Source organism: Bos javanicus, chromosome 18 (genome assembly GCF_032452875.1).
Source record: "Bos javanicus breed banteng chromosome 18, ARS-OSU_banteng_1.0, whole genome shotgun sequence".
NCBI lineage: Eukaryota > Metazoa > Chordata > Mammalia > Artiodactyla > Bovidae > Bos > Bos javanicus.
Window position 1 is genome coordinate 56,297,045 of NC_083885.1, and position 14,997 is coordinate 56,312,041.

Here is a 14,997-nt window from a genome sequence, read left to right on the forward strand (position 1 = left end):
ATCAGAGTTGATGACTGTTGAAAACAGTGCCTGACATGATTAAGTGCTCCCTCAGCTTTTGCTGTTCTTTTGTGTTTTGGTTTCTTGGTCTGCAGAGGGATAACGGTAGTCCATGGCGGCACTCAGAGGCGGGTCACAGAAGCTAATCTTCATACTGTGTTCAGCTCAGGGTCTGGTCAGAGTCCATTAAACAACACGGATTCGTGGGCTGCCGTTATCTTCATTCGCCCCTGCAGCAAATGTTTGTTGAACACTTGGTTTGTTCCAGGCTTCATGTGCTAGACCAGGCGCTGCACGTTCACTTTCCCCCTTTACGGTTGTTAGAATTCATGGTCAGGGCAGAGCGGGGTTTCTCAACCTCAGCACTGTTGACCCTTTGGGCCAGATGATTATTGTATGTATGTTGTGGAGGGGTGGGGGGCATTCCTGTGTGTTGTAAGGAGTTGGGTAGCATCCCCGGCTCCTACCCCCCAAATGCCAGTGGTCCCCTCCGTCCCCAGTGTGATAAACAATAAAAACAAAGACGTCTCCAGACATTGTCATATGTCCCTTTGGGGACAGAATCCGCCCCAGTCGAAAACCTCTGGAACAGATTGTGGTGAGACTTGAATGATGTGGAATGGGGGCTCCTTGAGGTTCAAGTCCAAGTCTGATTTCCCTCAAGTCTCTAGTACCCAGCACAGGGCCTGGCATGAAAGAGCCCTAAGGAAAACTTTGTAGAACGAGTGAATGAACGAATGTCCAGAATGTACCTGATACTCTGGTTCTCCCTGGTAAACGCCTATTTAAACATCAAGAGCCAACGCAAACGTCCTTTCCCTGATTCCGGCAAGCGGTCAGTTGCTCTCTCCTCCGCCCCCATTGCTCTCAGGTGTTTCCCTGTTGCAGCTTCACACCTCTGGACTGTGAATGTCCAGGCCTTGGGTGTTTCTCCTGCTGTTTGCCTGAGATGGGAGACCTTTGCTGAATAAATAAACGAGTGAAAGCTGTAAGGAAGAGAATCACCAGGAAAGTGAACCTTTTGGTGGGTGTCAGGAGAAATAGTGAAACCCCCTTGTTTAAAATGTCAAGGGCACTAGGAAGATAAGAGGGAAATATATTCTGAACACTTCCATCCCATATCCACCCTCTCCCTTAATCAGCTTCGAATACACTGCCTGTTTAACCAAAAAAGAAAGCTTTGTGTGCTGCCTGCTCACCAGAATCCTCCCAATCAGCCGATAAACATTTTAAGCCATTACTGAATATTCAGAGTCATCACTGTTTTATCAGGCCCTATGTAACCATCTAAATTCAGTTTCTGTGACGTTCTGGGGAAGTCTGTAACAGAGTCACAAAGAAAGTCAGCAAGTTTTGTTCACATGGAGAAATCTTATCTTCTCCTGGAACATCCATTACTTACAGTACAAAGCAGGCAGTGTGATTTTTGGAAAGTCCTTGCTTTGAGGAGATTCGTTTCTGATGTTACATTTCCTGTCTGAAATGTAAGCGAGGCGGTTCCCCCACCCCTGACAGCTAGTGACCCAGCATCAGAAGGGACAGCCCAGGTGACTTCCCCACAGCATTGTGACAGTGCGTGTGTGCCTTCATTCATTCACTGGTTTGTGTGTTCATTCATTCAACAGACAACCTGTGGAGCAGAGTGTTTCAGGCACTGAGGGGGCAGAAGGCAAGCAGGGTTCTGGCCCTAAGGAACTGGTGTTTCCTTGGGGTGACAGGCTGTGGCAGTCATTGGTCAGGGCTGGCTGCGGTTCACATTCATTCATTTTGACTAGTCCCTCTGGGGGGCTCCAGAGGAGGGGCCCCTTAGCCCGTGAAAGTGAGTGACAAGGACTCAGGGGCATGACCTCAGGGGCGGGGTGTGAGGATAAGGAAGCAGTGAGTCAGATCCCACCTGTATCTCCCAGCATACTTTCATTTTTGTTTCACTTTCTGTTTCTAATCTGAGGGATTTATTTGAAATTTTTTAATATTTAAAAACCTACTTCTAACTGGCCATATATTTTTTTCCCTACTCCCCAGTTTTTTCTCTAGACAAAATATTTGTTTTGTGTCTTTTTCTGAGCTGGTAACAGATGGCTTACGTTTAATATTCATTGAAAAAAAACAAACTCTAGGGTCTCAGAGTGGTCAATCTCACTTTCCTTTAAATTATTATTTTTTTTTTTAGAAATTAAGGTGAAATTCCCATAACACAAGCAGTCAATTTGAAGTGGACAAGTCAGTGGCATTTAGTACATTTAAAATGTTGTGCAGCCGTCTTTTCTGTGTAGTTCTGGAACATTTTCATCCCTCTTAAGAGAAGACCCCGCATGCCTGCAGCAGCTGCTTCCTGTCTCTCCCCCTACCCCTCACTCCTACCCTTAGCCCGGCCGGGAAGATGGCTTGATTTCTTCTAGCACAGGCAGTTGGCAGTAGGGTGGATCCAGGATTGGTTGATTCATCGGCCTCTGCCCCAGCTCTGTGGCATTAAAATTCCTGTGCAAACCAGAGTCTCGATGGTGAGGAGGAGGAGGAGGAGGTCTGGGGAGTGGGTGGCGGGGAGGGGGAGTGGTGTAGGCTGAGCTCCCTGAGTGTGGGGGCAGAAGACCGAAATCTACACTGGGGAAGAATCCAGGTAGAGCACAGACGGGCCACGCGTTGGGGGCTCACTTATTCAGAAGGTACTTCCCGGAGCCTGTGTGTCCTCGGGCACATCATAGAGCCTGCTGAGGTCTCACTGAGGGCTGCGCTTTCTTGGGGCTGTAGGAGGAAGTGTGACAGTCACGGTATTGGGGGACATGTGATCAAGGGTGATTCATGTGGCAGGTGGGGAAGGCTTCCTGGAGGAGGATGACACGGGGCTGGGAGTTGGAATAGGTATGCAGGGTTTCCTGGGCCAGAGTGGGTGGCGTTATGTGGTCTTCGGGTGGATAACACAGGCAGAGACCTGGGTGTGTGGCGGATGACAGACTCCAGGGGCATCCAAGACCTTCTCGGAGGCACCCAGGGAGCAATGGAGCGGGAAGGTGGGCAGGGCCCAGGGCGGGGCAGGCTTGGCTCTGTTCTTGATGACCAAGGTTGGATTTGAAGCTGTTTGTTTATGTAACACACAGTTCCAAGCCCTCCCCTGTGCCATACTGGGGGGGCGGGGCGTGTGTGGCTGGGACAAGAACAGTCCAGACCTCATCCATGCCTGGTGGGGGAGACAGGTGCAGACACAGACACAGGGGCCATGGTCCAGAGCCACAGGGCCCAGTCTGCACAGATGTCCCTCGTGGCAAAGGGTCAGCCTTGCCACCACGTGACCCAGAGAGTCATGGTGGTAGCAGCTGCCATCTGGCAGAGGCCTGCCACCCACCCCACAGGGACGGACACCGGTGACCCCTCTGTGGATCAGATGGAGGAGAGACCAAGTCTGTGTGTCATAGTTTCCTGGGGCTGCTGGAGCAAAGTACTGGAAACAAGGTGGCTTACAGCCACAGCAGGTTACCGCCCTTCAGTCTGGGTCCAGGAGCGTGAGCCGACGTGGGGTGGTGGGGTGCCATGCTCCCTCTGGAGCATGTAGGGGAGGGTCGTCCTTCCTTGCCTCTTCCAGCTTCCGGTTGCCCCAGACGTTCCTTGGCCTGTGCGGTGTCCCTCTGATCTCCACGTGGTGTCCCGCCCCCTCTCTCATCACATCCATGTTCCCTTTCCTCTGAGCGTGTCTGTCTCTGCTTCCCCGTTCGCCTTCTAAGGACACTGGTCATATTGGGTTCAGGCCACCCTGCCGACCTCATCATGGCCTGTTCACCTCTGTAAAGACCCTGTTTCCGAATCCAGTTGCCTCCTGTGGTAGTGGGGGGATCAGGACTTCAACATACGTTTTTGAAGGATGCAGTTTCACCCCTAAAGGTGGGAGGGCAGAGGAGGCCCCACAGCAGGCTGGGAAGGTAGGGGAAGGCCGGGCAGACGGCCCAGCGTGGGGCAGGCGCATGGGGACTGGGCCTCAGCGTAGGCTCCTGGGCTTAGTGTCCCGGGTCCTTTCTCTGTTCTGTGCTCTCATGGGGCCTTTTGCCAGAGGGACTCCCTCTCAGGAGATGACAAACAGCCCCTGCCCACTGGGGCTAGGGCAGGGCACTCTTGAGTGTCCCCATCCTGAGGGGCACAGACTGCGGAGAGGGTTGGCCCAAGTGTGGGCCCCTCCCTGGTGGCCTGGGGGCTGGCGGGTGGTGGCCCTGGGCACCCCAGGCGCTGACCCCTTGCCCCCTGCAGGTTCATGGGCGGGGGTGGTGAGAGCTGCAGCCTCATTGCCGAAGGCCTCAGCACGGCCCTGCAGCTGTTCGACGACTTCAAGAAGATGCGGGAGCAGATGTGAGTGTGCCCGGTGTGGGGCCCACACCCATCTGTCCACCTGGCCCGTAGCCCGCTTGGTGGGTCACAGGCTCCACCCCCAGCCTCCCTGTGGGGCATTGGGTGGGCTGTCTGTCCTGGGCGCTGGGAGCCAGGAGGCAGGAGGTATCCCCTGGCCCACTCCCTGTCTCGGAGTCCTCATCCGAAAGGGGAGCTGGCTCGGAGTGTGCCTCCTGCCTTCCCTGTGGCTGGGTGACTTCCAGTGACTCAGGAGGCTCTCTGGGCCTCAGCATTCTCAGCTGGGAAATGGGTCCCCACTCCTGACTTCCAGTGGGGTGGAGGACTTGGTCACTGCTGCTGCTGGCTCGGGTCTTTTCTTGGGGTCCCTGCTGCCACCCTCTCCTCACCTTTGCTTGTCTCCGGTAGCGGCCAGACACACCGAGTCTGCCTCCTTATCTGCAACTCGCCCCCGTACCTGCTGCCTGCTGTCGAGAGCACCACGTACTCGGGGTGCACGACGGAGACTCTGGTGCAGAAGATCGGAGAGGTGACGACTCCTGACCTGAGGGAGGAGGGGGCTGCCAGCCTGGGTCTCAGGATGGGCACAGATGCCATTGGCTCCTATTGGGAGACCTACAACCCAGAATCGCCCAGGGCAGCTACTCTAGGTCTTGGGTCTTCTGTCCCAGAGCTTGGTGGGAACTTGGCCCCGTGGCTTCGTCCTGACTGCTTGTCCCCTCTTGTTCAGCGAGGAATCTACTTCTCCATTGTGTCCCCCCGGAAGCTGCCTGCCCTGAGGCTGCTGTTCGAGAAGGCGGCTCCTCCAGCCATGCTGGAGCCCCTGCAGCCGCCAGCAGACGTGAGCCAGGACCCACGGCACATGGTGCTGGTGCGGGGGCTTGTGCTGCCCGGTGAGCCCGGGGGCTGGTGGGGGGCAGAGTTGGGGGTGTCCTCCCCAGCTCCCTCTCACTCAGATGTGCTTCGTGTCTCTCAATCCCCTCCTTAATGGGCTCTACCGATCATCCTCGGCGCTCAGTTGGGGGTGGCTCAGCCCCAGGCCCCCTCCAGCCCAAGCAACCTGTACCCCTGCCTCCAGCCGCACCCGCAGGCGCCACACTCTCAACAGCCCCCCAGCAGCCTCTGCCACCGGTCCCCCAGCAGTACCAGGTATGGATGTTGCCAGGGGAGGGACGTGCTCCTAGGGCTTGGCGGAAGCCCTGGCCCCTTGGCAGAGACCTGGTTGGAATTGTTAAGTCTTGGATAGGAGAGTCTCCCCTGAGACACTGGAGGGTGGGACTCTTCAGGCTAGGAGTCACGTCCTCTTAGGATTTTGGAGCTGGGCAGGATGGTCCTCAGCAGCTCTTCCCCTCTGTCACCAGGTCCCTGGGAATCTGAGTGCAGCTCAGGTGGCTGCCCAGAACGCCGTGGAGGCAGCCAAGAACCAGAAGGCGGGGCTGGGCCCTCGCTGTGAGTACCAGCAGGGACGTGGGTTTGGGCAGCCAGGTCTCCGCACCCCCACCCACACCGCTTCCCTTGGTCTCTCCCACAGTCTCGCCTATCAACCCTCTTCAGCAAGCCACTCCAGGAGTGGGTCCTCCCTACAGCCAGACCCAGGCCACCCAGCTGCCCCCAGGGCCCCCCGGTGCCCCCAAGCCACCTCCTGCTTCCCAGCCCAGCCTGGTCTCCACCGTGGCTCCAGGCCCGGGCCTGGCGCCCCCTGCACAGCCCGGGGCACCGTCCATGGTAGGTGCCTGCCTCCTGGCCGCCAACAGTGCAGGGAGGAGAGGTCGGCCTTCCTGAAGAGGGCCCGAGGGCACATGGGTCTTATTGTTTGGGGTCCTCGGGAGCTCACAGAGCCTGTGCTTCAGGCGAGGCTGAGACTAATTCTGGGGGCAGAATCGGCGGGTACTTGCGGGTGGGTGAAGACTGTTCCGAGGAGTCCAAAGGGTCCTGGGAGTCCAGGGTCTTTGAGAGAACCTGAATCCTCCAGGATTAGAGCATCTGTGGCCCCAGGTGCGGCCCAGTGGCGTTCTGGGCCTGGGGAAACACAGGAAGGGACCTTTGTCCTCTTCTGCCTGTTGACCTGGTCCTCTCAGGACAGCCCCTCCCAGGAGATGGTCTGATCCTGCCCTGTGGCTTTTCCTTCTCTTTCCCCTCTGCCAGGCGGGCACCGTGGCCCCAGGCGGGGTGAGTGGCCCTTCCCCGGCCCAGCTCGGGGCCCCAGCCCTTGGCGGGCAGCAGTCAGTCTCCAACAAACTCCTGGCCTGGAGTGGGGTCCTTGAGTGGCAGGAGGTGAGCGGCTCTGTTGGGCCAACCCTGGTGTGCTGCAGGGCTGGACCAGCGCCCATGGGGTCATAGGATTTGTCGTCCTCAGGATAGTCCCGAGGAAGCTTGGGATGGGTAGCCCAGAGTTCAGGGTTAAGAGAAGTCTCAGCTTCTCGGTCCGGGGAGGACCCAGGAGATCGTGGCATGGAGGGGACAGTGGGTGGTAGGGTTTGAGGGCAGGAGGAAGAGGCCCACATTCGTGGAATTCGAAGGCTGGAGGATTGCAGGGTTGGTGGTCTGATGAAGGGGCCCAGGGCTTGTGGGCCTTAAACTGGGGGGTTATCCTGAGCTTTTGGGGCTCCCCGGGAAGGGCGGAGAGGTCAAAGAAATGGTGGCTCAGGGCCCTTTTCACCCAGATACACCTTTCCTTCCCCCTTAGAAGCCCAAACCCGCCTCTGTGGACGCCAACACCAAGCTGACCCGGTCACTGCCTTGTCAGGTCTACGTGAATCACGGCGAGAACCTGTAGGTGGCCAGGGGTGTGGTGGGTGGCGAGCTGGGATGTGTGTCTCCTGACGCTTCTCCTGGTGTCACCCCAGGAAAACGGAGCAGTGGCCCCAGAAGCTGATCATGCAGCTCATCCCCCAGCAGCTGCTGGTGAGTGGCCGGTGGCGGGTGACCTCCCACCCCTCCTGCCTCTGTCCTTGCCTCCGCACGCCCGCTGACCTGGGTGTCTCCCGCAGACCACCCTGGGCCCTTTGTTCCGGAACTCGAGGATGGTCCAGTTCCACTTCACCAACAAGGACCTGGACTCTCTCAAAGGCCTCTACCGCATCATGGGCAACGGCTTCGTGAGTTGGGTGGCCAGGCATTGGCTTCCTGTCTTGGGCCCAGGGAGCTGTTTTTGATGGTGGGGCTGCCTTTGTGATGCTGGGCTCCTAAAGTCTGCCCCACATTGAGGTTTCTTTCACTTTAAAACCATGGCAGGGTATGACAGGAGCCATCGGAGAAAGCTCTTGGCTCTGACGGGTTTGCGGGGTGTCACAGCTTCCTGGGGCCAAGAGCAACAGAAGTGCATTCTCTCGCAGTCCTGAAAGAGAGAAACGTGATCGAAATCAGGGCGTCGGCAGGGCTGCGTGCTCTCAAGGCTCTGGGGGAAGACCCCTCCTTGCCTCCTGCGGGTGGCAGCCCCAGGCGGGCTTGGCTTTAGACAGCCTGCTCCTGTCTCCTGTTCTCGTCGTCATGTGGCCGTCCTCTCTCCATGTGTCTTCACGTGGTGGTCTCTTCCTGGTGTGTGTGCCTGCTTATGGGGACGCCTGTCATTTGGATTGGGGCCCACTCGAATGACCTCATCCTAACTTGTTACCTCCGCAAGCACCCTATTCTCAATAAGGTCCCGTTCCCACGTGCCACGGTCTGGAACTTCAACGTGTTTTTGGAGGACACCATTCAGCTCATAGCACTAAGGGAGGGTCTCTAAATAGGACCAGAACCAGTTACTGAGTCCATTCTGTGAACCTAGCTCTTTTTCAGGAGAGGGGACTCCTCATAGGTTACCTCATGGTACCTTGAGGAAAATTCTCCAAAGAAGGCAATCCTGAGAGTTAAGAATGCCTCCAACAGCAAGTAACAGCACACCCAGCCGGCAGGTTTTTTAGAACAGATAGATGCTTGGGGTGAAGGCTTGGACCAGCAATTTACTGTTTCTCGCAGTCCTGTGTGGGTCTGCTGGGCTCAGCTGGGCTAGTCTTGCTCGGGGTCTTTGATGGGGTTGCCATCAGATAGCAGCTAAGACTGTGCTCATCTGAAAGCTCGTCTGGGCTGGAATCAAGATGGTCCCCTCTCATGGTGCTGCCCATCAGCTGGGGTTCAGCTGCGCCTGGTCTTCCGAGTGCCTCCATGTGGTCTCCCCGTGTGGCTCGGGCTCCCTCACAGCGTGGCATCTGGGTTCTGAGAGCCGGATACAAGCAGGCGTTCACTTGTGACGTGTAACAGGATGCCCAGAGGAGGGCACTCTCAGGGCTAGGTCTGTAGCCCCTTGACGTCAGGGCCAGGATCTCTGGGGCTCCCTTGTTTCTCTCTCGTGACTGTGAGGTGGTTCCTGAAGCTCAAGGAGTCCTGTCTGACTTAATGTAGGAGGGCAAAAAGGAGGTGTGTTATCAGCCTGTATTTCCCCTTCTTTAGGAAAACACGTTCCCACACCAAGCAGGCTTCCTTTCACATCTTGGGCCCCTGATCCCCCCGTAGGGACAGAGGAGACCGTGGGGGAGCAGGCACCAATGAGTGCCCTGGGGCCCAGACGTGCTGCTACCCAAACAGAATTGGGGTTCTCCACACAGGGAGAGGGGCAGATGTTAAGCAGCTATCAGGGTCTGCCTCGCCTGAGAAAGTGAGACTGGCTTGGCCGAGGTTCCACCGGTTCCGTAAGCTCATCAGCCCCTCCTCCACTAAGAGCCCCTCTCCCAGAAGCCTTGTGTGTTACGGCCTCGCTTCACGTTCACTAGCGTTCCCTGGGCACTTCCTGTGTATACAGCCCAGTGCAGGACAGTGGACATGATACCCGGGTCTGTCCCTTGAGGTGTGAGCACCGCCTCCTGTGAGTTTCACTGCAGACGCTGAGGTCCAGGTGGTGTGGCACCCCAGGGGCCTCTCGGATCCCTGGTCAGTCAGGGTGTCTGCCACCACCACTGAGCACGCACTTCCCATGTCAGCTCTATGTTGAATTCCCTCTCTGTCAGCTGTGAGCCCTTTGAGGGGGGCAGGATTGGAGGGGGCTTCCTCTGCTCTCCATCCAGCCATTAGCAGCAGTCCCAGCTGCACCCTGTTCCTTTGGGCACCCAGCTCTCTGGAGCAGCCTCAAGCCAAACCTGGACCCTCCTCCACCTTTCAGAGCAGAAAGCTGGCCACGCCTGGCCTGTGCGGCTTCTAGAAGCTTCTAAAATCCAGAGAGGTGGGCTGCCCCCTCCTGCAGGGCGTGATGGCTCTGATCCCCTCCCGCAGGCGGGCTGCGTGCACTTCCCCCACACGGCCCCGTGCGAGGTGCGCGTGCTCATGCTGCTGTACTCGTCCAAGAAGAAGATCTTCATGGGCCTCATCCCCTACGACCAGAGTGGCTTCGTCAACGGCATCCGGCAGGTCATCACCAACCACAAGCAAGTCCAGCAGCAGAAGCTGGAGCAGCAGCGTGGGGTGAGCGACCCCGCGGCTCCCCTGCCCTGGGGCCTGTGCTGCCCTCCTGGGTCCCAGCTCTCACGGCAGGACCCCTGGGGCCCTCCTGGGGCTCCAGTGTTGGGCACGTCCTCCTCCGCCAAGTTCAGTCTCCCCCCATGTTTCCCTGCAATCTTTGTTTCCTTTATAAAGAGTATTCTTAGTGAATTTCTAAGACACAGTCCCCTCTTTAGGGGCATAAAGTTTACATCCTAGACAACCCCGCCCCCTGCCCAGGAAAACGTTCCCAGCTCCTGACAGGGTCCCGTTCAGGGTGCAGACTCTCCGCAGCATGGGGATTCCCCGCCCAGCCACTGACCTGCTCCCTCTCTCCCCACACAGATGGGTGCCCAGCAGGCGCCCCCTGGGCTGGGTCCCATTCTGGAGGACCAAGCAAGACCCTCGCAGAACCTGGTGAGGACAGGGCCGCGGAGGGGGTGGGGGTGTGTGTAGAGGACACTGTGATTCTGATCTCGCTGAAGAGGTGGAGGGGTCTGGGGGCTCCATCCCTCACCCGTGTCTCTTCCCGTCAGCTCCAGCTCCGCCCACCGCAGCCCCAGCCTCAGGGTACTGTGGGGGCCTCTGCAGCCGCCGGGCAGCCCCAGCCCCAGGGTGCTGCCCCGGCCCCTCCAGGCGCCCCGCAAGGCCCTCCTGGAGCAGCCCCCGGCCCGCCCCCTCCTGGACCCCTCCTCCGGCCCCAGAACCCTGGGGCCAACCCCCAACTGCGGAGCCTCCTCCTCAACCCGCCCCCGGTGAGATTTGGGGAGGGGGTCATATGGGAGCCGGGGGTTCTTGGCTTGACAGTCGGATTCCCTTCCTCGTGGAGGCGGGAGGTTGGTTTGATGGGAGTGGGTGATTGGAGGTCAGCCTGGCCATTCCCCACATGTCCTACGTGGGCTTCTGCCGAGATTCCTTTGAAGGAAGACCACAGGCTCCACCAGGGAGTGGGGCAGGTGGGGGCTCTCCGCCAGGGCTTCTGAGCCACTTTCTCTGCCCCACCCCAGCCCCAGACTGGGGTGCCCCCTCCTCAGGCCTCCCTCCACCACCTCCAGCCACCAGGGGCCCCTGCGCTGCTGCCCCCACCGCATCAGGGCCTGGGGCAGCCCCAGCTGGGGCCCCCTCTCCTTCACCCGCCGCCAGCCCAGTCCTGGCCTGCTCAGCTTCCCCCGAGGGCTTCACTGCCAGGTAAGGGGGTTTGGGGGAGGCCCGGGGCCTGGGCTGAGTGTCCCAGTGTCCTGTGACTTCTGGGAAGTGAAGTCCTGGGCCTTTGTGGCTCATGGGGGCTCCATGGGCCCCCGGGAGGTACAGCCCAGGGCACCGAGAGCCAAGGCAGCAGGTGCTCTCCCCCCGGCTCCCCACCTCCGTGTCCTCTGGGGTGGCTGGGAAAGTCTCAGGGCCGGAGAGTTGTGCTGGGGATGGGCCCCCACAGGCTCACAGGAGGTGGACGGCCCGTGGCCATGTGGGGTCAGGAGGCGCCCCTGGGGTCCCCCCGGGGCTCCCTCGACCCCCCCGTGCCTCGGGCCTCCAGAGGCGGAGGGAGGACTCAGGCCCAGGGCCCTCCCGGGCCCCAGGGACTACCGGGAGATGCAGTCCCTTCCCACTGCCCCCCAGGTCAGATGCTGCTCAGCGGGGGGCCCCGGGGCCCGGTCCCCCAGCCGGGCCTGCAGCCCAGCGTCATGGAGGACGACATCCTCATGGACCTCATCTGAACCCCGACACCCAATAAAGTTCCTTTTAACACACGCCCCGGCTCCCGTCACTGACATCCCCCAGGACTGGGCAGGAGGAGATGGGGGGAGACACCTCTGCCCTTGTTCTCGCTTCAGCAGATGCCCCCAAGGCCCCAGGCTGGTGAGGCCGGGGCCTCCGCGGTGAGTCAGGCCATCTGGTGCAGCCTGGCTTCCGGGAGGTGAGGAGGCTGTAGGCAGAGGTCCTAGGACCACGAGTGCCCATGGAGGTAGAGAGGGTACCAGGCGGGCCCAGAGGAGGCCTGTGAGCCAGCCAGGCAGGTGGGGTCTGTGAGCAGCAGTCAGTGAGGCAGTGAAGGAAGGTGGTGACAGTCTAGGTGCTGAGATGACAGAAAGGAAAGTGTGGGGCAGGAGGAAGCTTGGGATGGTCAGAGGACAAGTCAGCAGAGGCCTCTGGGAGCACGAGCCTTTGCGGGGGAAGGAGGGCCTGGAGAGGTGGGGAGGGAGCTCAGATTCCAAACTGAGCAGCTGGAGGCTTGTCCAGGGCGTACGGAAGGGCTGCAGGAGGCCAGGCCCTAGGGCCAGGCCTGGGTTGGTTGGGTGTCAGCCCCTTGTGGGCTGCGGGATGTGATGGGGCAAGATAGGCAGGGAGGAGCCGAGGGCAATGTTCCTGGGGAGGGAGAGGCCAGAGGAGCAGCCAGAGTTGGGGGGCAGGAGGGGTGAGGCCAGAAACTGGTGTGCCCATGTGGAAAAAGTTGTGGGTGTAGGGTGGGGTCCAGGGTGGTCCCCAGGACCTGGCCTGGGTGCTGGTAGATGGTGGGCCTTCCTGAGGCAGGAGCCGGGAGAAGGAGCCAGTGGTGATCGCTGATGGTCCGGGACATCTGAGGGACAGAGGCCACGCTGGGAGCCCGGGGTGTGTCTTTAGCGGCAGCGTGTGTGCTTGGTGGTTGAAGACACAGGAACAGAAGAGGTCTCGTGTGGAGAGAGCAGGCAGAGACCAGGCTTCTGGGGCTTTGGACAGAGTGGACAGTGGGGCCATCCTGGTGATGGGAGACACGGCGGGGATCTAAGGAGGAGATACAGGTTTGGGTGTAATGAGGCAACGGGCCTGAGGCTGTCCTTAGGGAGACATCCAAGGGCCAGCTGCTTTGGCCTGTGAGCAGAGACTTGGTTGTCTGTTGTCAGACCGAACCCGGAGCAGTGATGCTCAGAGTGTGGTCTAGAGGTGGACCCCCAGCGTCCGCATTGTTTGAGATGCCTGTTAGTATCAGATGCCCAGACCCCCTCCCAGGAGAGAGGTTGCAATCTGGTGGCCCCTGGGCCACTCTACAGATGAGTTTTGTTTGGCCTTCCCTGTGTTAGGCTATGTGGCATTTTTTTCCCTAACGAGTTAGTTGTAAAAATCAGGATGATTCTCTCTCTCAAACACCCACACACACACACACAAAATCTGTAGTCTTGTCTTCTCTTGACAAGTCAGAAGATCTGGCTCCCCTGGGTCCACCCTCCCGCCCAGCAAACAACGGGCTGGAGCCGTCCCTCTCCACGGGGCGTGTGCTCTCTGGTTCGCCACAGTCCCCACCACTCCCTCCTGACTCCCCCACCATGAGGCAGAAGGCTGTCGCCTTTGGCACGGGGCTGGCACGGTTGGTGTCCCCGGGGTAGTATTCGGAGACAGTGAAATCTTTCTTGTACCCATGTCTCTACCAAAAGTGGCAAAACGAAAGAGAGAACGAGAGGGCCACGTGTTTCGAGAGAAATGGGAGCGAGCCTATTTCTTTGTGGAGGTGAAGAGCATGCCTACGTGCTTAATATGCAAAAAAATCGTGTCTGTGTTGAAAGAATACAACCTGAAGCGTCACTATGAATCCAAGCACAGTAAGAGCTTCGACCAGTACACAGAGCAGACACGAGACGCGATTCTCAATGAGCTGAAGAAGGGCCTCAAGTGTCAGTAGGGCCGGTTTCGGAAAGCCGACGGAAGCAGTGGCGTGGCTGCCGCTCGAGGCTCCAGAATCACGTGACACAAATCACCCAGGCGTTCCAGCCCACGGACATCCAGTTTATAAGGGAGCTGAAGAGACGCCCCCTGAACAGAAACCCCCGTCTGCTTGGACCGTCGTTTGGGTCCAGCAGGCATCCGCGTCTCGCGGGAGGGGAAGAGAAATCTGAAGATCGACACGTCCAGTTGCTTGACCGAGTCAGATCAGTCGTGGCCTTTACTGTTGCTGCTCATGAACTATCACCACCCAGTTAGCTTTATTTATTTGTGGCATGGAGAATCTCGATGTGACTGAACAAAGCTGTGACATGGTGCCAAGGCAGGCCCGACCTTGGGAAGTGACTTGTTTTCTGTGTGTCAAGAGAAATACCCACTTTTCATGAAAGCTGGTCTACACCTAAGCACAGCTACAGACTGCGGTGGTGATGAAAGACATCTGTGTCCCTGGGGACGTAGGCGGGTTACCTCAATCTGAGGGGGCGTCATTGCCAGAGACTCAAGTCAGGTCATCGCATCAATTACCAGGCCCCGACCTTGCCGTGAGAGGTCAGTGGAACACACGACACGGCACCTGTGACAGGGTTTTGTACCTTAACCATGGCAGGCTGGTGATGAACTTGACCCCAGTGTGTTTTATAGAAGCTCTGCGACCTTGTCATGTGACATGTGGAAGCAGTCTGAACTGTTGCAGTCCATCAGCTTAGCTCATTTCAGGTGAGCCAGCAGCCATACCTTGGTCCCCCTGAGAAGGTCAGTCAGAGATTTTGGGTCAAAGTTCCTACCCTTCTGAACATTCTTTTTCTCCCAAGGACATTCACAAATAGCTACTTGAATGTATGATCATGTTCACCCAGTCCAGGCAGAAATGGGGATGCCGTTGGCAGGGAGTATTCTGACTCCCTTTCCGTGGCTGCAGGTGGTCTCCAGAAATAAAGGGCATGGCCTGGACAGCGTCCACTGAACTCGTGGGGCTAAAGACCAAACTGCCCCAAGGCTCCCGGCCTCCAGACTTGATGAAAACGAACGAACACTGCCCCATTTGCTTTTCTTGGTTGCTGTCGATCATGTGAGTGCGGACCGCAAATACTAGCCGCTGATCTCCAGGGCAGTGGGCTGCCGGTCGCCCAGTGGGCTCCCTCGGAAGACAGCCCTCACCACTCTCCAGCAGTCGCCTGAATCTCCATGTCTGGAAGCACCCACGCTTGTGAGCAGCCATTTTCCGTTACACAACTGAATCAAGTTCAATGCTGCCCCCAGCTTCAGGAGTCCAGGTCGAGTTCTCAGCCACCAGTCCCGCCCTTGACATCTGGGGGTGGCATGGATGAGGCCCACCCCCCGGCTTCATAGTCCAGGGAGCAGAAGAATTACGAAAGAGAAAACAAAAAAAATTTAGTAATTAAATATTTCTATTTTTCAATTTGTATTTTTTCAATTTGGATTTGAAAGATAAACTCCAGTACCATACCTGTTTGTATTATGTTCCATGCATTCACCAGCGTTCAGTAAAGATTCCATTTGATTATA

The 14,997-nt window shown here is 58.1% G+C and overlaps 2 protein-coding genes across 4 annotated transcripts in view; one reads left to right on the forward strand and one right to left on the reverse strand.

Annotated features, from left to right (window-relative positions):
• The window catches only part of FUZ (fuzzy planar cell polarity protein), a 15,853-nt gene extending 14,341 nt beyond the window's left edge, over positions 1–1,512 (reverse strand). The window contains exon 1 of the mRNA XM_061389100.1: positions 1,403–1,512. The gene's annotated coding sequence lies outside the window, so the exon portion shown is untranslated. The remainder of the gene's footprint in view (positions 1–1,402) is intronic.
• Positions 1–14,997, forward strand: part of MED25 (mediator complex subunit 25) — a 17,445-nt gene extending 2,448 nt beyond the window's left edge. The window contains exons 1-17 of one of the 3 annotated variants that reach the window (XM_061389087.1): positions 1,541–1,632; positions 1,667–2,501; positions 4,234–4,332; positions 4,738–4,858; positions 5,060–5,222; positions 5,348–5,478; positions 5,691–5,778; positions 5,861–6,054; positions 6,475–6,603; positions 7,016–7,101; positions 7,176–7,233; positions 7,320–7,427; positions 9,577–9,765; positions 10,126–10,197; positions 10,317–10,535; positions 10,788–10,968; positions 13,185–14,997. In XM_061389087.1, coding sequence (XP_061245071.1) covers positions 4,238–4,332; positions 4,738–4,858; positions 5,060–5,222; positions 5,348–5,478; positions 5,691–5,778; positions 5,861–6,054; positions 6,475–6,603; positions 7,016–7,101; positions 7,176–7,233; positions 7,320–7,427; positions 9,577–9,765; positions 10,126–10,197; positions 10,317–10,535; positions 10,788–10,968; positions 13,185–13,429 — 2,079 coding nt within the window. In that variant the 5' untranslated portion in view covers positions 1,541–1,632; positions 1,667–2,501; positions 4,234–4,237 and the 3' untranslated portion in view covers positions 13,430–14,997. Of the gene's footprint in view, positions 1–1,540; positions 1,633–1,666; positions 2,502–4,233; positions 4,333–4,737; positions 4,859–5,059; positions 5,223–5,347; positions 5,479–5,690; positions 5,779–5,860; positions 6,055–6,474; positions 6,604–7,015; positions 7,102–7,175; positions 7,234–7,319; positions 7,428–9,576; positions 9,766–10,125; positions 10,198–10,316; positions 10,536–10,787; positions 10,969–11,394; positions 11,526–13,184 lie in introns of those variants that run through there. The other 2 variants (XM_061389085.1, XM_061389086.1) reach the window with 2 other exon arrangements.